Source organism: Canis lupus, chromosome 13 (assembly GCF_011100685.1).
Source record: "Canis lupus familiaris isolate Mischka breed German Shepherd chromosome 13, alternate assembly UU_Cfam_GSD_1.0, whole genome shotgun sequence".
In the NCBI taxonomy this organism is placed as follows: domain Eukaryota; kingdom Metazoa; phylum Chordata; class Mammalia; order Carnivora; family Canidae; genus Canis; species Canis lupus.
Genome location: NC_049234.1, coordinates 34113500 through 34137133, shown reverse-complemented (window position 1 = coordinate 34137133; position 23634 = coordinate 34113500). Strand labels below are relative to the sequence as shown.

Here is a 23634-nt window from a genome sequence, read left to right as displayed (position 1 = left end):
CTTGAGCATAACTCTAACTGCTCTAAGCACAGCTTGGAGTGTGATATATGGTCTGATAGAAAAGTGATGGAAAAGTGATATATGGCCTCTGGCAACGAGTGCCCCATTTTGTGTTCAGAGAAGAAGCCATTAGAATATTAAAACTGGTGGTGGTGGAGGGATTTATATCTCTTCCGCTGATGACGGTATTATTGAAATGCATGAGTCTTTTATTAAAGAAACACCAGAAGCGACATCTTGTATTTGTATAAATCAGAGTGCGCCGGTTATTGGCGCATGGGGAGTTCGCGCGCAAATGTGTTCCATTCTGTGGACACGGAGCTTGATTGTGAATGCTGTGGCCGCGGTGGCTGCCTCTAATTGTTTCACTGTGCCTGTTGTTGCTCCTGCCACTGTCATTAATTTATGAAGCAACATTCAACATTTTAAAGATGTTTTATTAAAAATCCAAGTTTCTGTCTTCCCTTGAAAACCCAAAAGATCTAGCAATACACAGTCAACCTTTCTGCACAGTGGTAATTAGCAACTGCTAAGGAGCAGCTGTCTCCTCTAGACAAGGCCAGAAGCTTCCCTGCTGCCTCAGTCTCCCTCACACAGATGCATGAGCCTATGAGCTAATTTGTGATTGTGCTTCCCCCATGGATTTCACAATGGTAGTAGACTGCCTCCGTGGCATGAGTTGTCGCTCCCCAGGGAAACAGAGTGAGGGGCTGAGAGCCTCTGGTCACAACGTGCTTGTCAACTGATTAATACATAACCTTGTTTTTGGCGTGTTTCTGTTTAAGACAGTGCTATCTATCTATACATCAATCATCTATCTATCATCTATCTCTTAATCTATCATCTGTTTATTATCTATTTTCCTATCTATCATCTATCACCTATCATCTATCTATCTAGTTTTCTATCATCTATCATCTATTTTCCTATCATCTGTCATCTATCATCTATTTTCCTATCATCTATCTATCTATAATCTATCATCTATTTTCCTATCATCTATCATGTGTCTATCATCTATTTTCCTATTATCTATCTATCTATCTATCTATCTATCTATCTATTATCATCATCATCATCATCATCTCTCTATTTTTTTTTTAATTTATTTTTTATTGGTGTTCAATTTACAAACATACAGAATAACACCCAGTGCCCGTCACCCATTCACTCCTATTTATCTTTGATCCACTAACAATGAACTGATGGCCAGTGGCACTATACCTTAGCCCTGAGGTCAGCTTGTCTAATGCATTATCACCTCTGTAAGGCTCTCCACAGTCTTCCTGCATTTAGGGACACCAGACAGTGCATCGACTCTACATGAGGGGCCATTTTAAATAGCAGAGTCACCCACAAAAGGCGCAAAAATATATATTTAAAAAGTAGCACTAAATACGCTGCAGAAGACATGTGTTGATGGCATGAGAACTGAAACAGAAGGTGATATTGTGTTGTTGGACCTCAAGTGGAAACAGGTGCAAGAGGTGAGTCAGACTTTGCACCTGTGGGAGCATATGTCTGAGTGACCGCGGAGCCCCTGAATATCATGTGAGGTTGCAGGAGAATCTACATGTACAGAATCTGTAAATGATGGTCAGCTGTGTGTGATTTGCACGTTTTCTCTCACCATGTGGCTTGTCTTATAATTCTCTAAGTGGCATGAACTGCAGGACAAAAGTGGTCAGCTTTTCTTTTTTATCAATTTTTTTATGTGTGTGGATCATGCTTTTGCTGTTGGTTAAGAACTCATTGCTTATCCCTAGACTTTAAAGCTTTCTTTTGTTTTTCTTCCTGAAGGTTTAATAGTTTTACATTTTGCACATAAGTTTATGATCCACTTTGAATTAGTTTTTGTGATTTGCACATTTTCTCTCACCATGTGGCTGTCTTATAATTCTTATAATTCTCTAAGTGGCATGAACTGCAGGACAAAAGTGGTCAGCTTTTCTTTTTTATCAATTTTTTTATGCGTGTGGATCATGCTTTTGCTATTGGTTAAGGACTCATTGCTTATCCCTAGACTTTAAAGCTTTCTTTTGTTTTTCTTCCTGAAGGTTTAATAGTTTTACATTTTGTACATAAGTTTATGATCCACTTTGAGTTAGTTTTTGTAGAAGGTTTAGATTTAGGTGAGATTTAAGTTGAGCTCCTTGTTTGGTTTTGGTTATGGTTTTGCCTGTGAATGTCCCGTTGCTTCAGGACCATTGATTGAGAAGGCTACCTTTTTTCCATTGAATTGCTTTTGAACTTTGTCAGAAATCATTTGAGCATACTTTTGGGTTTTTTTTTTTAAGATTTTATTTATTTATTCATGAGAGACACAGAGAGAGGCAGAGACACAGGCAGAGGGAGAAGCAGGCTCCATGCAGGGAGCCTGACGTGGGACTCGATCCTGGGTCTCCAGGATCAGGCCCTGGGCTGAAGGCGGCACTAAACTGCTGAGCCACTAGGGCTGCCCCATTTGAGCATATTTGTGCCCTTGTTGCTGCTGGGCAGGAGTAGAAACTCAGGCCCCCCACATAGTCTGTACTTTACAAAGCTGGGGTTCTCATTACTATCCATAGCAGTGAAAATTTGGCTCCCTACTAGAAGACCTCTTGACAGGTGGGGAAGGTGCCTCATTAAAGCTTGGCAGTGGAGGACATCTAGGCTCCCACTTGGCCTTTGCTGGTATGGGTGGAGGTGAGGCCACAATTTTTGTGTGTAGTATGGCTGGAGTACAACCACTATTGTCTAAAAGTTTTTTATCTTGCTTGGCTGCTCCTTTTCTGGTCCTTTTCTAGGGAAAGTAGGCATTTTTGTTTGGGATTTTTTTTTTTCTCTACAGAAATAGTTTAATAGTTTTTCTACAGACATTAGGATTTTTGGTTTGTTGGCTTTTCTCTGGGATATAGGAAGCAAAAAGAAAATGAAGAGAACTCACTGCCGTATCTTTATTTGGACCTTGAGGTCCTTGGACTGTTTGCTTTCTTCTTCATCTGTAAAAATATTTTGTTATATATATATACGTATATATATGTTTTAGTTGTATGTGGTGGGAAGAATTGGGAAAAGTATGTGTATGCCATCTTTCTTAGAAGCAGATGTCATGGCAGGTATTTTTTTTAAATCATCATTTTATAGATACAGAAAAAAGTTCAGAAACAAGTTTAGAGAAATTGTGAGTATTCAAAATCACACAGCTCACAAATTATGTCACCCAAACTCCAGCTATGAATCCAGCACCCTTGCTCTTTGCTCTACATCTCCTCTGCTTATCACGCACACATGTACCACAAACACGAGCATGTCCACAGAACCTTCTATGAGTATATCACAGTGTGGTGTCACCTCCAGCCATAAGCTCAATGAGCCATTGGAGACTGATGTGTTCATGGTTCATTTTACCTCTATTTCACTTTGTTTTATTCACATTCCATTTCACAATGGGCTTGAAATCGGTAGAAGAGAGGAGCAGTCATGATGCCAGAAATGTTCCTGTGCGCTTGCAAGCAAAAGGGCCATTAATTGCAAGCAGGGAAATGGAGAAGATGCTTCTGCACCTGGGGCAGAAATGGGCAGATAGGAGGGTTACTGATAGGGTGGGAACCTGCACAAGGTCCTGAAATGATGGAATTTTGAAATGGGAGTGACAGATTATAAATAAGGGCGCGGAAATACACTGGAAAATGTGGTTGGCAGTACCCTCAGGATTGGCATCCCAGCTGCTGTGTTTCTAAAGGAAGAAATTGTCTGTGTTGCCACATGACAGCAACTCAATTTATGTATGGATTTTATACCATGCGTTAAAGCTTCCATTTTCCTGTAGAAGACTTTTCTGACCAAAGGAAAGCCATTCCCATTAATGTGCCTGTGCCATATGGCCAACCCTACTATCCCTTTCCCTCTCCCCATTACCACCAACCTTGTATGTGTCTTGTATGATCTCACTTCAACTCAACTTCCTGGATCCGTCTTGGTTCCATCCTATTCCTCTCCCACTGTCCCTCCTTGATGCCAAATGATCATGCAGGCTGCCTGCAGACTTCCATGGTTCTCTATGGCCTTTAGTATTAAGTGTAGGTACTTTTAGGAGAAGCCTCCAGTGAGGAGTCTGATCTTCATCAGTCTGTCCTCTGTTCTTTCCTTAGGTATTACCAGATCCGAGTGACCTTGAAGGTGTCCTCAAGGATCCCCCACAGACTGAGCGCCTCCATCGCTGGGCAGACAGGTGAGCAGGGGGATGGCAGGGGGGCGTTTGTTGTTCACTGCTAAGCCGTCACTTATCACTACCTGCCAGTGAAGAGCAGAGTGCAACAAAGATGGCGACATTCAGTAAATCATGTTGGATATTGGATGACTGAATTTTGGAAGGGGACACCCACTGTTGGTGTAGCCATCTGTGAACAGTGTTGCAAGGGGAGCCTGGTTGAAGGAGAACACACTCTCCCAGGGGTAAACCTGGCTGGCAAGGGTTGGCTACAGCCAAGTCAGGGAGGAAGAGGTTGGCAAATGGCATCCTGTTGTCAATGCTGATAATCAGCTAATTATAGAGGACTGAATAAGTTGGCCATTGTGGCAGTTCTTCCTTCCATGAGGGGTCAAAATCATCACTCCCAGCTTAGGGAGAATGATTGCCAAGGACAGCCTAGGTTTTGACTTGGAGGTGCCTGGGTATTAGTGGGCATCCAGGGCTCTCAGCAGGTGCTTGTGTGATAAAGTGTTGTTGAGTCCAAAATACAGAATTTACTACATTAAGAAGTAAGGATAGGCACCAAGAGGGAATACTTACAATAGTACATTTGGGGGAATGTGTTGGTACCTTAGGATGGAGAGGGCACCTGGGTGGCTCAGTTGGTAAAGCATCTGCCTTGGGCTCAGGTCATGATCTCAGGGTCCTGGGATCCAGCTCCGTGGTGGGCTTCCTGCAGTGGGGATTCTGTTTCTCTCCCTCTTTCCTTCCCCACTACTCATTCTTTCCCCTCTGTCTCAAATAATAAATAAAATCTTAAAAAAAAAACCCATAAGGATGGAAGAGAGAGAGAGAATAAGGAATTAAAAAGAAAGAACTATGGAAAATCTACTTAACTTTAAAGACACAAATAGAGGTAGTAAAGATTATTATAGACATTAAGTCCAATAGAGTCAAAAGCTCAGGTCATAGCTGCCATTCAAAGATTCCTTTTGGAGTTTCCCTGGCAATTGAGCCATTTCATTATTGGCAGAGGTATTCTGGTGAATGGAATCCCGTGCGATGAAATATCCACAGAGTGGGAGTGTAGATGCAGTGGTTAACTTAGCTCTCCCTGGAGGAGGTGTGGGAGGCATGGGGCAGAGCAGCGGACTCGGTCCACACAGCAAGAATCCAGAACTGCTGGTGGTGTATGGGCAGCGGGTTGTCCAGAGCCTGTGATCTAGAAATAGAAAGATACTGGAGATCACCTGCTCCTCCTCTGACTCTGGGTGGAGGGAAGTGTCAAGTAACAGGCAAGTCACCACATTTTCAGGATGTTCCTTAACTTCCACTCTGTTCCTCTCTCTGGGGAAGAAATCAGGTGACAGACTGGTGGGCACCTAGTCCCTTGTGTCCTGTGTGCATTAAGCCTGCAGTTCCCTGTTCCAGGACTGCTGTGTAGCACCCCATCGCCACCTCGGGTTCTGCTAGAAGAAGGTTGGTGGAATTGGTTGTGGGAGTAGGAACCCTGACATTGCATGAACTCGTGTGTGACCCCAGGCATTGGTAACTTGAAATTTAACTTCCTCACCCAAACAATGAAGATCAAAACCCATCCTCTGGGAGTGCCTGGGTGGCTCAGTGGCTGAGCGGCTGCCTTGGGCTCAGGGCATGATCCCAGGATCCCTGCGGGGAGCCTGCTTCTCCCTCTGCCTGTGTCTCTGCCCCTCTCTTTGTCTCTCATGAATAAACAACTAAAAAAGCAAAATAAAACAACCCATCCTCTGTAGTGTTTTTGTCTTAGAGATTGTAAAGGAAGAAGGACATTCACGGAGATTATAAATGTTACTTGCCAGGAGAGGAACTGGTCCAAAGTAAGTGTCCAGCCAGTCTGACCTGTGAGGGACCACATGATCGGGGCTGTGAGGCCAAGTCTGTTCTCAGGGATGAGGCTGGGATCTGGAAAGCGGGGAGCATCCATGCCCTGGCCCACCTGTCAACAGCCATCCCCAGGTTCCTGACAAGGACTCTGTTCCTATCCCATGACTCTAGCACCTGAGCTCAGTTCCTGTCACCAGCTGAGCCTCTCTTAGAGCTGGAGGTCCCCACCATGAGGACCAGAGGACTGCTGGACATCCAGCCACTGAGAGCCCTGAGAGGGGCTTGGGAAGAGGAGGACTTGCCACAGAGAAACAAAGAAAAATGAAATGCAGTTTGGGGGAGAAAAAAATTGCTTTTCTTCTTCTATAGTCTGGTTCGACACAGGGATAATTGGGGTACACTGGCTATGCCCTTGGGATTTGCGCAAGCATACTATTTAGAACAGAATGCTCATGCAGAGGCCAGCAGCAATTACCATGAGCTTTGCTCCATGAGTCAGGAAGAGAGCATTTTTGATTTCTTACTCTAAGTGAATTTCCAGTTGCATTATTTTCAGTTAGATACCACTGCATTGCCAAGCACGCAAAAACTGAGTGGTTTAAAACCGTGATTTATTCTTGATTTTTTTGAGTCGGCTGGGCTCAGCCAGGTCATTCATGTGCTGCTTTCTGATGAGATTTCTGCAGAGAGGATGGATTGCCAAAGATCATGACATCAGACGGGTCTTCATTCACATGTCTGATCCCTTGGTTGGGATGCTGGGCTGCCCGAGGGAACGGCTGAGCTTCTGTCTTCAGTTGGGTGGTCTGACCTCTCATGTGGTTGCTGAGTTCACTGAAAGAGGGAGGGTGTTGTTTGCGGGGAGAAAGGTGGTTCAGGTCTCTAACAGGCTGGGCTGGGAACTGGCACAGAGTCCCTTCCCCACATTGCTCTGGTCAAGGCCAGCCCACCTTCACGGAGAAGGGAATATACTCCCACCACCCCACCACCCCCATGGGACGCCCTCTACAGGTACAACAATGAAGGCAGTTATTTTAACAGTCAGGTTTGCATACAATTATCCAGACTTGGTTTCCATCACCTACATGTAGTCCCAAGCAAGCAAAAAGAAAGACAAATATATGTTTAGATCATGAGATAGGATGTACTGAGAAACAACCAGAAGGAGTCAAAACACATGGGACCTAATGGTGTCTTTGACACACATTAGTGGAGTGGTCTTGCAGGGACAGATGATTTAATTTGACTTTTTTGTTTGTTTCATTTACCTCTAAAACAAATAGAAAAGATTGTTCTTATCTAGAGATGCAGCGTTCAGTAGTGGTGAGAGCCACAGGCTCTGGGCTTCCCAGCTTCAAATCCTACTCCCAACACTTCTCTGCTGTGTGACTTTAGAAAAGTTTTTATAATTATGATTGATTGCTTGGTTGGTTTTTAGATTCCTCACCTGTAAAATTGGGGCGGGTAAGAGGTTCATCCCTCCTGGGTTTGTATTAAGGATCAGATGAACTATGCAAGGAAATGCCCGGAACAGTGCCTGGCACACAGTGAGCTCACAGTACCTATTAGCTGGAGTAAGTGTCCCTATCATCCCTGTTGTCCCTACCGTGGTTGTTGAGTTAGCAGCATCCTGCCCCATGAAGGTCCGTGGGACACATCACTGGGGATCGGAGGCTGCCTTGCTGCTTGGGAGGAGCTCACAGTCCTCCCAGGGAGGCAGAGGAGGGTTCTGAGAGTCCAGCAGAGGAGGACGTTGAGCTGGGGGTCACAAGTGAGATCTGGAATTGGGAGCAGAGGTTGGTTCTGCAGACAAAGGTAGGGAAGGATGATCTGGGCAGATGTAGCAAAATGACCAGGGCCTGAGCAGTGCAAGGGCGAGCACAGGGCAGGAGAGATGGGGGGTGGCAGGGCCAAGGAAGGGGGGCAGGAGAGAAGGCACTGCAGGTGGGGCTGGGGGCTGGCGGCCGCGTCATGCCCACCAAGTGTGCCTTCCTTCCTGGCCCGATGAAACGAGAGCACCCCGAAGGCACAGATCCAAGGCTGTTCAAACACGAGATGTTGTTTCATAAATTAAGGGGCAGAATTATACATTTTTATTCCCTACTTAAACATATCTGTCCTCTGGTAGCCACTTTACGTAGAGACGGCTTCATTTAGGCAGATGATTTAGGTACCGCTTCTCTAGATGCGAAACGATTGCTCACTGAATTTTCTGGGCTCGATGTTTATGGTTAGATTCTGTAAGTAAGAAATAAGAATGATTCCCCCATATGAAACGTACACCATGGTGTGTTCTTTTTATAAGATGCTTTTAAAAGGTGACTTGGGGAAGGTTTCTTCTTGTCTGAGTTAACTGCATATCTCCTAGAATAGATGCGATGGGCTCTGAGCTCCCCCAGTCGGAAGTGACCATCCCCCCAGGCGTTCTTGAAAGATCCCAGCCTTACAGAAGACACATGCATACAGTCAGGTGACTGCACGCCCAGGGTGACAGGTGTCCCAGGGGCTCTGGGAACTGGGGGCAGGCACAGAGGGGGCTCCTTCTCTGTGGGCATGTGAACAGTGGAGGATGTTTGGCCCTGGTGTTCAGTGGGAATCTGGAGTCCGCAAGGTCTGGGTCATTGCCAGATATAGAAAAGTGTAAATTGCGGGTGATCCCGTGATGACCCACCGAGGCCAGGACATCTTTCGGCTATTCCAAAACCTTCCAGATGCCTCCTACACACCAAAGTCCTGGGACCTCAGAGAGACAGAGATAAATTCTGGTTACTTCAAGTGCGAGGCCTCGGGTGTAACAGGAAGAGAAACCAGAAGCAAGAAATTTTAAGATGTGATTTGCTTGCCTCAGAGCCTTGCCTACCTTTTGTGGGTCTCCCAGAATCATTATCTCTTCTCTCCTGGGGTCAGGGCTACCCGTAATCGATGTGTCCCTGCTTGAGAATAAATAGGACATCTACTGAACTGTGACGATTTCCTTCTACCATAGGGGTGCTAGTTCATAGATGTTTCCTTCTCTTCCTCCATGGAGGTGTTAGAAGATGTTCCTGGGGGGTGGAAGGGGGTGACCACTGAAATTGGCCTGTGGGGTGAGGGGTTGAGCTGCATATAACATGGGCATCTGCTCCACACGGCTCATCAAAACCAGAATGGGAAATCGTGGAAATTTATAAAAATTACCATGATTACTTTTAGTAATGTTTTAAGAGGTGACTTCCATTCCGTAGATCCTTTAGGAGTTTCATCATGTTGTAGGGGGTGGCAGGGGCATTTGTTCTTTCTTTTTTTTTTTTTTAAGATTTTTATTTATTTATTCATGAGAGAGAGACAGAGAGAGAGAGAGAGAGAGAGAGGCAGAGACATAGGCAGAGGGAGAAGCAGGCTCCATGCAGGGAGCTGGATATGGGACTTGATCCCAGGACACCGGGGTCACGCCCTGAGCCAAAGGCAGCCGCTCAACCACTGAGCCACCCAGACATCCCGCATTTGTTCTTTAAATGCATCAACTTGATGTCTTTTCGGGGTCCATTAAAATGCACCTAAAGGGCAGCCCGGGTGGCTCAGTGGTTTAGCGCCGCCTTCAGCCCAGGGTGTGATCCTAGAGACCCAGGATCCAGTCCCACATCGGGCTCCCTGCATGGGGCCTGCTTCTCCCTCTGCGTGTGTCTCTGCCTCCCTCTCTCTCTGTGTCTCTCATGAATAAATAAATAAAATCTTAAAAAAAAAGATAAAATGCACCTAAATATCAATATGCCTGTTTTCATGGAGAGTCTTAAGCAGGTGAAACACTCGAGCTTCTAGGCTCTGGGCCAGAAGGGAGCGCTGCTCAGGGCTGTCGGGAAAGATGTTTCTCGCTAAGCCAAGACTTGAGGGATGCTTTCCCACCTGTTCAGCCTCCGAGAGCAGCAGTCAGCTCAAACACTGAAGCCCAGATCCCTCACTTTTGACCCCTGGGCAGGTCAGGAGTCTGCTCTGTCAGCTGCCACAGGGGCCAAGCCAGTGTTGCTCCTCCTTTGTCCTTGAGCTGTGAGGCGCTCCTCAGGAAGCTGTCTTCAGGCTGCTGCATCTCTGCCTCTGCCCTTGCTGTTCCTTCCAGTCTGAATGTCTCCCCCTCCCTCCTGCTCCCTCGGGTCCAAGAGACTGGCAGGAAGAACCGACACCAGTTCCGTGAGGGCCATGGCCTGCCGTGTTGAATTATCAGTTCCCCACCTGTGCATCCTTCTCACAACTGCATTACACACACGTAGCTCCCCCATTGCCACACTTCTCCCAGCTTCATCCCAGAGCTTCAAAATATGCTCTCATCCCCTGGCACCTGCAATGTGGCTTTGGAGGACCACCCCAGGCTGCCGGGAGCGCTTCGTTCCAGAATTGAACTTGCCTGAGCCTGGAATGCCACTGTCCCCCACAGCCACCCCAACCCCTGCCTGCACCCATGACTATTAGGACAGGGTCAGGGAAGCCCAGTGCCTCATTTCAGGATGGGATAGGCTGAGATGTAACTCATATTCCAGTGTCGTCTGCAGGATCAGGCTGGTTCCCCGCTTGGGGACCTTCCCTGAAATGCACCCCTGTCCACCTTGCCCCTGCTTTCCCTGCCCCACGTTCCCCATGCCGCGCTTACTGGGGCACATCTGTAATATGTTGCCGGCACACAAGCCCTCATCTCTGGGTCTGCTGCTTTATCAACTGTATCCAGAAACCACTAGAAGTTGTATATAGGAAGTGGACTGTGATGTTAGCCATACCTGAGATCACCTAGGTTCCTCGTGACCCTGTGCCAGGAGGCTCTGTGCGTAGCCCCCTCTGTGAATAGGGTAATTGTGATAGAAGCAACCCTGTAGGGCTGTTTTGGGGATCAGGTCATGTGTGTGGGTGCCCTGGGAGCCCCCATGAGCACGCACAGCAGCTCATCACCTCCTTGCTTTGGCTGCCCACACGTCCGGCAGGGATCATCTCCTAATCCACCCCGTGGTCGGTGTGCATTCTCTGCAGGGACTCAGCATCAAACCCAATTTCCGAAAGCCGGCTGTGAGGTGCAGTTGAAGCAGAGCTTTTTAAAATTTATTTATTCTATACACACAGGGAAAGGCAGAGACACAGGCAGAGGGAGAAGCAGGCTCCCTGAAGGGAACCTGATGCGGGACTTGATCCTTGGACCTGGGATCGCTCCCTGAGCCACCCAGGTGTCCCTGGCCTGGGATCTTCAGGGCAAATCTCTGTGTTCAGAGAGCAAGTCCTCATGGGCTCAGCTCACCTGGGGTCAGTATACCTGCCCTGCTATTTCCCCCCACACCAAGTCAGGTTCCCCGCCCCCCTCCCCCAGCAGCAGCACCACCAGCCTGCACCCGTGTGGGGGCAGCTTGCACCTACCGAGCACAATTTAGGGATGGGCACCTAGAGAGAAAAGTGAGGGTGAACGAAGGACCCTGGATATAGGGGGCAGAGGCCATGTGACACATGCTGCAGGGCGGCCTTCCTTGTGGGTGGGGGAGAGAACAGTGTCTGTCTCCAGGGTGCGCACACACACAAACACATGCTCTGTACCAGCCGGCTGGGTCCCACTCATTCATGGGTGACCTAGAACCTGCTGCTGCCCATCCTGGGCCTCATTGTCCTCCTCTGAAAAATGGGAGTCATCATCCTCATCCCTTCTTCATGGGGTCCTGAGCATTGAAAAGGTGAATATTACTAAAACACTTAGAAAGAAGATTGACATCTTACACCTTCAATTAATTCTGGCTGTTTAGTTTTATCGAAGGTGCCAGAATCAGCAGGCATTGGAGGGTCCTCCGTCTTGATCTGCTCCTTCATCTTCATCTAGTGCCAATGCAAAAAGTGTAATCGTGCAAAGAAGTGTTTGTTCCCAAGCTAGTCAGGTGGTTGAACACATGAACTAGTAACTGCGTAAGCAGCAGATAGCCTGTCTCTGTGTAGTCCAGACCCTCCTGGACATGCACCCTGGCCCGGCCCAGGGCTTTCTGTCCACCAGGAGGAATGATCCAGTCAGTCTTGTCCAGGATTTCCACAGTTAAAATGAGGGAGCCTGTGTCCCCATCACATGAGGGGGTTTTTTGATCTAAGGGATCAAGGATAGGTATACGGAACCTCTGGAATAGAGGGAGGGGGAGCTTCTCAAGGTGAAGCTCCTTCTGAGGGGGATTCTCAGCCCCCACACTGGGTCCTGAGAGCTGCTTCAGAACCTCCATCCCGCCGGCCCCAGGCGCTCTTACTTTTGGCGATTCCCCCTCCACTTCCTCAGAGATGTTGAAATATACCAATTTCCCACATTGAATACACACTTTTTTCTTTAAAATTGGTTTTTATTTTATTATTTTTTTATTTAGAGAGAGAGAGCACACACATGTGTGCGCACATGCTGGCGGAGGGGGGAAGGTGCAGAGGGAGAGGAGAAGAGATAATCCCAAGCAGGCTCCACGTTCAGCTCAGAGCCTGATTTGAGCAGGGCTCGATCTCATGATCCTGAGATCATGACCTGAGCTGAAATCAAGAGTCAGGCACTTCACGAATTGAGCCCCTCAGGCGCCCTAGAATTTGTTTTTTAAAATGAATTAGCTCCAAATAATTATTTGTGAAGAGTTGTGATTTTTCTGCATGCTCAGGAAAGGTTGCAAAGTAAGACAGTCTACCTACAAGATCTTTGCCAGGGCAGTGTAATATGTTTATGAAGACTAAATGTGACCAATATATTGTTTTGAGGAATTCCTAATGAAGTATTAATTGGATCTTGCAGTGTTTTGTTTATATCTTGAATACTGTTCTTTTGATTTAATCTCAACCATTTGGGGCCTCGGGCAGCTTGTAGACACCAGGCATCCTGACAATGGTGGCCAAGCCCTAAGACAGCCCCTGCTGATGGGCCAGTGTCCTACATATGGGGCACAGGCTAGAATTACTGGGCAGGTTGATTCAGTGACCATTTCAATGCTGAAAAAGTGAAATTTTCTTTTTCCACATGTATTTTAAGAGCTAGGTTTCATTCGCGGCAATAGGACAAATTGGGCCCTGTGCCAGAGAAAGAATAGGTTTTTAGGGGCTTTGAAGGCAGAGGAAGGTGGACTCACATCTTGGCTCAGTCTGGTATGGCCTTTGTGCCTTTGGGCAAGTCACTTGATCTTCCTGAATTTCTGGCCTTTTATCTGTAGGGTGAGGATCATAATTTGTACCTCACAGCATGCTTAAGGGGCCTAAGTAGGCATTTCCCACAGTGTGGTGTTAACACCAATATTGGTTAATAATTGTATGGGATTGTGAGTGACGCACACATGACATAGCAGGGCTTAAGCCAGATAAAAGATGACTTTTCGCTCACATTAAACTCCGGATGTGAGCAGACCACATGGCACGGTGTCCTCACGTGGCCATCAAACCCACTTTCAAGACCCCCTTAGGGCCCAGGCTGACTTCTGAAGCCCTGGCCTTGGCCTGTAAGCCACGGGCGAGAGGGAGGGGAAAAGCAGAGCCAAGGGTGTGCAGTCCCTTCCTTTTCCTGGGGGGAGCAGAGGTCGGGGAGTGATGTTCCTACATCTCATTTACTAGCATTTACTTATCTGGCCACACCTGAAAAACAGAGATGCTGAGAAAAGTAGCCTTTGAAGTGGGCACAGTTTGTCTCGGGGAAGTAAGAGCCTTTGATTTATCCTCTGCCACTACCAGCCCTTGCCCGAGACTGCTGGGAATAATCAAGATGAATTTAGCGGATCTATGAGATAATGCTCTGAATAGTAATTCCTATGGAAAACTTTCTTCATTTTTAATTTTCTTTCAAGACTGTAAGACTGTTTAATTCAAGAGAAAAAAATGTGTTTTAGGGTAATAAACCTTTGCTAATCTTCCTTTTTTTTTTTTTTTTTTTAGCAAGGAGAGCAGGGGCAGGATCGTCTCTATTACCTGTCAAGAGTATCTGGCTAGACTTTAGTTAAACACTGTTTTTTGTTTTTTTGTTTTGTTTTGTTTTTTTCCCCAAACAAGAAAAGATACACTGTGCAAAATCAATGTATGCATTTATTTGGGGTCTTAGGGATTCCAATCTGGGAGATACAGAGACAGCCAGAGACAGCCCCCAGCTGCAGGCAATAGGCAGGGTTTTGAAGACACAAGGATTCAAGCTTCCATAAGGCGTTTGAAAGAATTCTGATTGATGCTGACAACATTTAAACTGACTGTCTAATACATGATTGGGTGTCCAGTTAAGTGTTGCATTACCTCTGTTTCAGTCCAGAGCATGAGAATGTTTTCCAGGATGGAGCTAAGCTGAGTTTTGTCCAAAGTCCATTTTCCTCCTGTTGTAGATGTACCTGGGTTCCATCCCCACTCTGCTGTAAACAGACTCCTGGAACCATGCTTATTCCATTGTGAATCTATCATACTTTTCCACCAATATTTCCTATGTTTTTTTTTAAGATTTTATTTATTTATTCATGAGAGACATAGAGAGGCAGAGACACAGACAGTGAGAGAAGCAGGCTCCCCGTTGGGGAGCCCAATGTGGGACTCAGTCCCAGGACCCCAGGATCACACCCTGAGCCGGAGAGAGATGCTCAACCACTGAGCCACCCAGACATCCCCCAATATTTCCTATGTGTGGAAAGCAGCAACACCTTAGTTTTTATTTATGAGAATGATACCGATCCCCTTTTAGGTAAATTTTAAAGCAGAACAAATTATTGCAAACATTAAGTCTTGCCAGTCCCAAGTAGTCTGGGGGTATAGTAAAAATCACCTGGGTTTTATGTAAATAACTGAAGTCGGGCAATTGGCCACATTAAATCCATTAATAGGTATAAAGCTTCCAGTTCAGTGTCTGAATAGTTACATTGCACCGCGAGCCGTTTTTATTTCCCAAAAGAGCAAGATTCAGAGGCACTCTCAGTTTTATAGAGTGCCTCTGGTTCCTTGCCCTATTTATGTGTGTCCAGTAAAAAATTAGGAAAATATTATTTGGGACAATGATACAGAGCAAAATTCTCCCATGGAGGCCAACAAATTTGAACAAGATAGATTTTAAACCAGATCCAGGTTGTCCTGGAAAGTGGGACTCCTAGATCAAATTGTAGGATCTCCACAATTTAGCTTTCAGAGCATCTGTCCAATGTCCCTCCTTTCCAAAGACAGCCAGAGGTAATTTTTTGTTAAAAATTTTCTCATGCAGGACACATGGGGTGGCTCAGCAGTTGAGCATCTGCCTTTGGCTCAGGGTCCTGGGACTGAGTCCTGCATCAGGCTCCCCACAAGGAGCTTCTCCCTCTGCCTATGTCTCTGCCTCTCTCTCTGTGTCTCTCATGAATAAATAAATAAAATCTTAATTTTTTTCTTATGCAGGAAAATTAACAAAAAATGCCCCTCTTACTTTTCTTCACATCTATATTATATTTGAGCAGTTTCAGAACCTCATTTCCCATTTTGTCTTGTTAACTAAGGGACTCTCCCAAGGAGAGTCCAGGAGGAATGCATTCTCTTTCAGGTCTGGCTTTTACTTCAAATGTTCTTGAAGAAAGAGCCTGGGAGTTTTGTTTTGTTTTCTGACACTGCTTTTATTTATTTTTTTTCCTTTTTGAGTAGTAGTACATCCACTTTAGGTAGGTGGTAGGTTTTAAAGACTTGACTTAGCTTGACCCAGCACATACATATTCTCGGGGGAATGTTGAAAGCTCCATGCACAGAACCATCAGCCTAACAAGTCCGCCGCTTCTATCTACGTGAGATGCAGTGGTCTGTCCCCTGCACTCTCGCGGGTCAGTTCACCGCTGCCAAAGGCCCATCTTGATAACCTACTCACAGAAGCCACAGTACTCTTTATATACTTGTGGATAATTCACATGATGTTGGTTCCCTGCTCAGATCCACAGATGATTACGATGAGGATGGTGGGGATGGTGGAGAACAGGAGCGGCAGCTAATGCTTACGTAACACTTGATGTGCACCGGGCGCCGTTCCCGCTCTTTGCAGATAGTCACTTCTTCACAACAACTCTAGAGGGGAGGTACTGTTATCCTCATTTTCCAGTTGAAGATGCTGATGGACACCTCTGGGAAGAGGTGGGGTCAGGATCCCATCCCAGGCAGTCTGGCTCTTACCTACAACATTGCATTGCTTCTTGTATACCTTGGAGCAAAATACAAACTCGCTGGCAGGCGATGGTTGGCGCCAGATGATCTGATCCAGGATCAGACCCCTCCCTCTCATCTGCTGCCCCTCGGCCCCATCCCTCTGACTTTTCCAAGCTCATTCCCTGCTCAGAGCTCCTGGACTTGGGGATCCTGCCACCTGGAACCTCCACCTTTGCCTGGCTTCCTGCCTCAGGCATCCAGGTGTCTGCTTGATGTCACTCCTCAGAGAGGCCTCTTGCTGTAGGTTTCTTTTTTTGTTTTTTTTGTTTTTGTTTTTGTTTTTGTTTTTGTTTTTTTTTTTTGTTTTTTTTTTTGCTGTAGGTTTCTAAATAGATTTCTTGTTGTCACTCAGTTCCTTCCTCTGCTTTAGTTTTCTTCAGACAACTTCGACTGATGTTATCATCTCTTCATTTATTGTCTGTGTCTCCTCTAAGATTCAATAATAATGCCCCTTTCAGTAAATCATTACCGAGTGCCTTCTCTGTGCCAGGAAATAGAATATTTTAAATAGTTGATGTATGGGAGGCGACTTAAATCATTGCCTCTCCTACAGGTGGTGGGTCCCTCTTTACAGAAGAGTCATTCACAGGAGCTCTGTCCAAGGAGCGACAAACCCAGCCTGCAGGGGCTGCCCAGCCCATGCTCTGGGGACAGCTGTAAAGGGCATTGCATTCGCCACCCCGATCCTACTATTTAAATATTTTAAACTTTTATAACAGATGCAATGAATGAAATGCTTGTATTATTTTCTCAGTAAATGTTGACACATTGAGGACCTACTTAAGAGTGCAACGTCTACAGTCTACCCGGGTTTGAATCCTGGTTCCACCTCTTTGAAACAGTGAAACAGGTGCCCAGTGCCTCAGTTTCTCTGTATGGAAATGATAGCTGGGCAGAAGTTTCTCCCTCACAGGGTCCCATCGAAGACTGAGTTAGGTAACGTGAGTCTCCAAGGAATAGCAGTCAGATGTCATGTCAGCTGCCATCCTCTTCCTCATCACCGTCGTCAACCCATGATGGCCTTTCCTTTCTCTCTGGCCATCTTTCAGCTGTGCATCACTGTGGGAGAGACGCAGCAGGTGCACATGTCCAATCACATGACCTGGTGCCAGCGGGCGCACCCCCACCCCCCACCCGTGAGGGACCCGGATGCCAGGCCCGGCTGCCGCAGCTGCTCAGCACAGATTGGCTCTGTGATATGACAACAGATGGCATCCCGGGTCACAATAATATTGTACCATGTGCAACGTCAGCACTTACTCTGAGCTCCCCTTGCTTCGTATTTGACTTTAATATTCATGAGGAAGAGCATGAGCATTTGTTAGATATAATTAGAGATGGAACTCTCCAACAGAAATTGATGACAGACCTTTGTTTCTCAGTCACTTTCAGGGCTCTGGAAATATCAGCGCAGAGAGTGATCTCAGGAGTTAAAACGAAGACCCAAAACCTATGTTGGGGGACAGGGATGGGGCAAGCAGGCGTTGATCGCCGACACTTACAAACAGTAATTATTGTAAATGTTAAATATACTGTATCTTATGCGGTCGAGAGGAAAAGAAAGCTCATCCATGCCTCCTTAGCTGCTGATGTCAAGCTGTGTGTCCATCAGAATGGCTTCGTGGTTTCATTGATTTTCTTTAGCAAATGCTATACATTTGCGGTATATGAACTAAATGACATTAATAAAACCACACTTCCGAGTTTCACAGATTCGACTTCCACGTAAGGTAGAGTCTGGAGGGAAGACAGAGGACTCCATTGCCTAAAAATAATTCAGTGTGGCACAGTGCACAAATGCCCGCATGCGGGGGAGTTGGAGCTGGTTCCGGGGAGGAGCTGAGCTGCGGGTAATTCGTGTGGAGTCACCAGCAAACACCCAGAGGTTAAAGCCTGAGGTGCAGACAGGTTTAACAATGTGGAGGTTTCAGGGGCTGGTTGGACATCATGGGGCGGGGGGCAGATGAAAAGAAGCTCGTGAAGATGCTCCAGGAGGAACTGGAGGAAAAGACCAGGGTGGGCTTGGATTTCAAAGAGGAGGATTGGATTTTCACTCAGTCTCAGGGCCAGAGTTAGGGACAGGTTTCTGAGACGGAGCGGAAAGCATCCATTAGGGACACATTTCTGAATTTTGGCTTCAAGGCCTTTGAAATAAAGCTCATCAAGTTGTCCCCTGGCGTGGCCTGGACTGGGTCCTGTTCCCGCTGCTATCTCTGTGACGCCCACCCTGTGTGCTCATCCCCTCCTCCAAAGACTCTTTGGTCAAGTCCTCCTGGACCATCACATTCCTCAGCTCAGGCTCCTCTTCCCACGTCCACAGAGCCTTCTGTCCTCCAGGTAGCAGTAATCTCAACTTCTTATAATGTTTTCCTAATGTTTTATCTGAACCTCCCATATGAATCCTACTGCTTAATTGCCACGTGTGTGCAGCCTGTGGATTAGTGCTCCCTCCAATGTGCCGGCGCTAGAATATAGGACATTGGCATGTATCTCCCTCTGTCTCCCCTGCCCTTTGCCCCTTTACACTCCGTCTGCCTTCAGAGCTTTGTCTGCAGGCTCTTTGCTCCTGGAAGCCTCCCCTGGCCTGGCTGGGCGCCGGGTACCACTGCTCCGTGGCATTCATCACCACCACCATGTATTTGTGGGGAAATACTTGGCTCTTCCCTTGGGTCCCTGCAGCTTCAAGCTCAGTGAAGGCAGGGACCATGTTGATTTTGCTCCTGTGTATTCTCAACACATGATCCGTCCCTCGATGCCTGATGTCCATCAGGGCCAGCAACCGTGTTCCCCAGATAAGAGGACCTGTCTCCTCTATAAAATGGTAGCTCCTAAGAGTCAATGTCAAAGCCACTATGGAAACATGCGTGCGTGCCAGGTTCTCAGACGAGCACCCTTCTCGGACGTCATGGGATGTCAGTCCTCCTTGGGCTTGTGCATGTGAGGGACCAGAGCAGAGGGATTATTAACCAAAGGAATGAAGCAGCAATGGTGGAATTTTACAAACCTCCACACAGGAGGGTGTGAGGGCCTCTCATGGTCTAACTCTTCTTTCTGGTGAGTTTACTTTCATTGACAAGGGATTCTGAAGGTCATTGCCTTAGGTCTTTGAAATAGGAACCAGAAAAACTCAGAAGTGGGAATTAAATGGGAAATTCCACAAAGCTTTAGGGCCAAAGGGGCTTTAAAAATTCAGTGGAAACCTTGCAGACCCAGAGTCATTAAATGGATTGGCCTAGCACCAGTTCACTAGTGGAAAAGCTGATATTTTAAATTCAGGAACTTGAAATCTAATGGATATTTTTGTCTTCAACAAAATTTCTATTCCATGATGAGAAAAGGCCCTCCATTTGCCATTGGAATAGTGAGGAATTTATTTAAGATTCCTGAGTTTTAATTTCCCGTGAGGAAGAAGAGACCTCGTGTTGTGGTTCAACCAAATGGATCAAGCTCTGGGAAGCTCCCAGCATAGCACATGACACTCTCATGGCAGTTGACATGGATTCTATCCTCCCTGTTCCTACCAACAGTACCCTACTTTTCCTAGGGAAATGTATGCCTCCCATTTTCTCAGCCATGTGGCTGATTGATTTAATTCCCAGCAGCAGGCCTGGCTCTGATGAGCTTATACCAATCAACATATCCCTTGGTCCTGGTCCAGGGAGGGACCTATCTTCTCCCTCTACTCTTCTGGATATTGGGGTGCAGGGATATGATTTTTGATACTGCTGTGTCCATTTTTCTGTCATAGAGTCTTGGACTATCTACACAACAATCAGAGGGAAATCAGAGAAAGGGAAATCAGGGTCTTGGGTTTCATCCATGAGCCAACGAATGAAGCCATCCTTGAAGCTGGAACTGCTACTGGGTTACGATTGAGTTTTCTTTCTCGTTGAAGACAGTTTAGTTGAACTTTATGACCCCTGAAACCGCTTTCTCATGAACACACATGTTTAATAAATAAGAGTTTTCTTAACTTCCCCTTAATTTTAAGTGTCTTTGAAGACTGAAGAGCAGGCTGCATGATGTTTTGGAGTCCACCATACTTTAAGCATTAGAAGGACCTGGGAGATGTCCTTCAAGCTAAATTTGTTTAAGAGGACTGTGAAGTTGCAGGTTTCGCCTTGGCAGTTTTTACCCATCCAGCCTCTTCCAGCTCCCCAGAGGCCAGGCGAACGGTCTTTTTAGGAGTCCTTGATCCGCAGCCATGAGGCTGAAATCCCCTTCCAGCGCTGAGTTACAGCTGTGAGCACATGGAGCTTTCCGCATCTCTGCTCCTCCTCTCATTAGGCAGGTGGGGGTTCTCTGGGTGGGTTTCCCCTAATTGCAAAACACATGCATATTTGCTGAGAATATATTTAAAACCAAAAGCATAAGAACACAAATAGCCCCATAATGCCACCATCCAGTTATCACATAAGCATAGCACTTGGTGAGTTATCTGTTCAAATTATTTTTTCCTTCTCTTTTTTTCTCATCACCTCTTTCCTCTTCTCTATTTCTGTTCTTCCCATGCTTTTTTCTAAGCATCTCTCTTTCCAATCTCTCTCTCTCCATATATATATCCATATATATATATCACAGAGAGAGAGAGAGAGAGGTATATATATAATTGAGGTAATTCCACAGCTTGCATATTTTATTTTTGTTTATTACAAATGTTGACATTTCATTAATTGTGCTAGGAGCTGCATCCTTTTACTTCCTTCATAATTTTCCATGTCTTGGGTCTTGGGTGACTTATTTAACCTCTCCATTGGGTTGCGTAGTTTGACTTTAGTGTCATTTCTTGTAAATGATGACGTGATGAACATTTTGTGTCTGAGTTCTGCCAATGTCTTTGTTGCCTTAGAAATGTCTTACAATAGCCAAGTGCCTAGTTAATGAGCATGCATATAGATGACCTTTTGAGGTCCCAATCTTTCAGGAAGACTTGCTGTTCTCCCAGTCTAAATATAGCTACCTTGATCCAGCCACTTTTCAGCCAAGTTGTTTGTTCAGATTCAGGCTCCTATCAGCTGGCTTAGTGTGTGGCATTTTATGAAAAGTTCTGCATAACAAACAGCTGATATTTGATACATTTTGCAGATCACAAGAACACACAGCAGGGTATGGAGGTGCAGAGAGTCCCCTGCCACCTGTTACAAGCAGCAGTGCATAATGCAAAGTGAGTTTGCATCTTGGCCCAACACTGGGGGGTTGTGTGCACTTGCTCCTCCTGCCTTGGTTTTGGATTCCATGAGAACAAAGGCTGACAGGGTCTTAGGTCACTTTCCCTAAGTCAGCCTCAACTCTCTCAGCTGTAAAATGGAAGAGCTAACAGGCAATGCCCATGGTCTTGCTGAAAGAGTTCAGTGAGTGATAGAAACCATGAGCTGGGGGAGTGTCAGCCTAAAGAGTGGCTCACATCCTTCCATCCACAGAACCCCTTCCACAACAAACAGCACAACGTATTTCCTCATCTGGATCTCGCTGTAAGATGTCTTTATCAGTTATTGCTTAGTTCCGACTGAAGCAGAGCAGTTGCCAAAGAGGAGGAGAGAGAGCCACGTGGGGCTAGGATGCTGGTGGAGCAGACGCCGCCCTGCCTTTCCTAATCGGGAACTCATGTGACCAGTCCACAGTGCCCCAAGATTAGACACACCTGGGAGGGCAACAGAAAGCACAATTTTACGGTTGGATTTTGCAACCAGAGGAGCCTGTCAACCTTGCAGTTACTGTTTCTGTGGCAGAGCAAAGATGGAAGCCAGTACCCAGGACAGCATCCCGCCTTCACCGTGTGCACTGTGACCTCGATTGTGTCATGCAGACTCTTCCCACCTCGTTTGGTGCTTCCATATAATGTCACTCATGAACACACTTCACACAGCTGTGAGGATGGGGTGAAATAGCAGGTCCTCCCAAAAGTGTGCATAGGACAAGTGTGAAATCTCCAGTGCAGGGCAGACAGTGCACAAAGAGTCGAAGCAGAGGGCCTAGTGTGTGAAGGGGGGCACAGGGGGAGACAATTAGTTGTGCCCCTGACCACTTTCTCTAATACCCGAAGTACTTAGAAAGTGGAGGTAGCCAAGGGATGGCACCTCGCTCCACACTCAGGCCACTTGGCTGAGAAATGTGGCTTTGCATCCTCATCCTGCCTGAGCCTTGGTCATAATCAGAGCAGATGCATGGGTACACCCTGGGACTGGGGGAGGCAAGCCAACTGTGGGGAAGGGATAGCCAAACTCCTCAGAGAATATAAATGGTAGCAAAGCTGCTGCATTAAATTAAAACAACAAATCTTGTGTAGAGGATTAGATATTCCATAAAAGCCTTCTGGTACAGTACAAGAGGATCCTAGATGGACCATAGCAAACTTCTGCATACAATATATTGCCTAGGCCACAAAAAAAAGTAAGAAAAAAATCCACCCCCATCCCCCCGAAAAAAGAAGTGGAGGGAGGATGGGGAAGAGAGACACCAGGACATGAAAATAACAAGCGGGGCGTCTCTGAGGACAAATGCTGATATTTGTTCGGGCCAGAAGCCTCAGGCATGGGCCTCCCCGCTCAGCCCCGGGAACATGAGCAGAGAAAAGGAAGGGTAGAGAAGTCCCAATTAGTGCAAACCCCAGACACTCATTAGGCACAGATGTAAATCCGTGCTGGAGGAGAGCATCCTCAATCCACATCCTCGGGATTTTCACAGATCACATTCCACTGCAAGCAGACACTCAGAAAACAATTCCAAACACACAAAGGCACCCCAGCTTCTGGGCCCCACCCCCTGTGTCTCCCTTCTGTGACCCCCTGCATCCCCCGAACACGCATTCCAGCTGGGATCCCCAGCTGCTGTCCCCCCGAAGCCACTGGAGGAAAACCGGAAGTCAAGAAGGAGGGAGAACACCTGCCTCCTTTCCCCCCAACATTTCTGGTGGTGCCTCTGGTAGCTGTAGCAGCAGGGGCGGGTGGAGAGGGCCCCAGGAGCCTCAGCGGTGCTTGCACAGCATCCCTGCATCCCACTCTGCATCAGCAGCGAGTCCCAGCAGCCCCGGGGGTGCTGCAAATGTGTCCAGGTGAGCAACAGCAAGTTCCAGCTCCAGAGACAGCGGGGGCTTCCCGAAGCCACCCTTGCACCGACACCCCCGCCCTCGGGCGTTTCCAGCCCTTCCGGTATCTCTGTCTCCAAATCCCTGCACTGGGTCCCTTTCTGCTCCAAGGATTTGGAGGCGTTTCTGCTTTCCTGAGTAGAGACAGCTCCAGTGGGGAAGTAAGCTATGGGGAGTGAAAATCAACAGAGACAATTGACAACAGGACCAAGCTGGATCTCCCAAACCAAATTTGAATGTCTTAAGTGGGGCCTTTCCCCTTGGAATTAGGAGAAAAAGGAAGGTTTAAAGAAAAAAAACAAAACAAAACAAAACTTGCACACGTGAGAGGTAAAGTGTGTAGGGTATGTTGAGTCAGTTGAGTTCTGTTACAAAGGAAATAAAA

General features: G+C 46.7%; 1 protein-coding gene across 2 annotated transcripts in view; it reads left to right on the top strand.

Moving 5' to 3' along the window:
- Positions 1 to 23634, top strand: part of FAM135B (family with sequence similarity 135 member B) — a 277653-nt gene that overhangs the window by 135072 nt on the left and 118947 nt on the right. For both annotated transcript variants that reach the window (XM_038555598.1, XM_038555597.1), the window contains exon 3: positions 4134 to 4213. In XM_038555598.1, coding sequence (XP_038411526.1) covers positions 4134 to 4213 — 80 coding nt within the window. The remainder of the gene's footprint in view (positions 1 to 4133; positions 4214 to 23634) is intronic.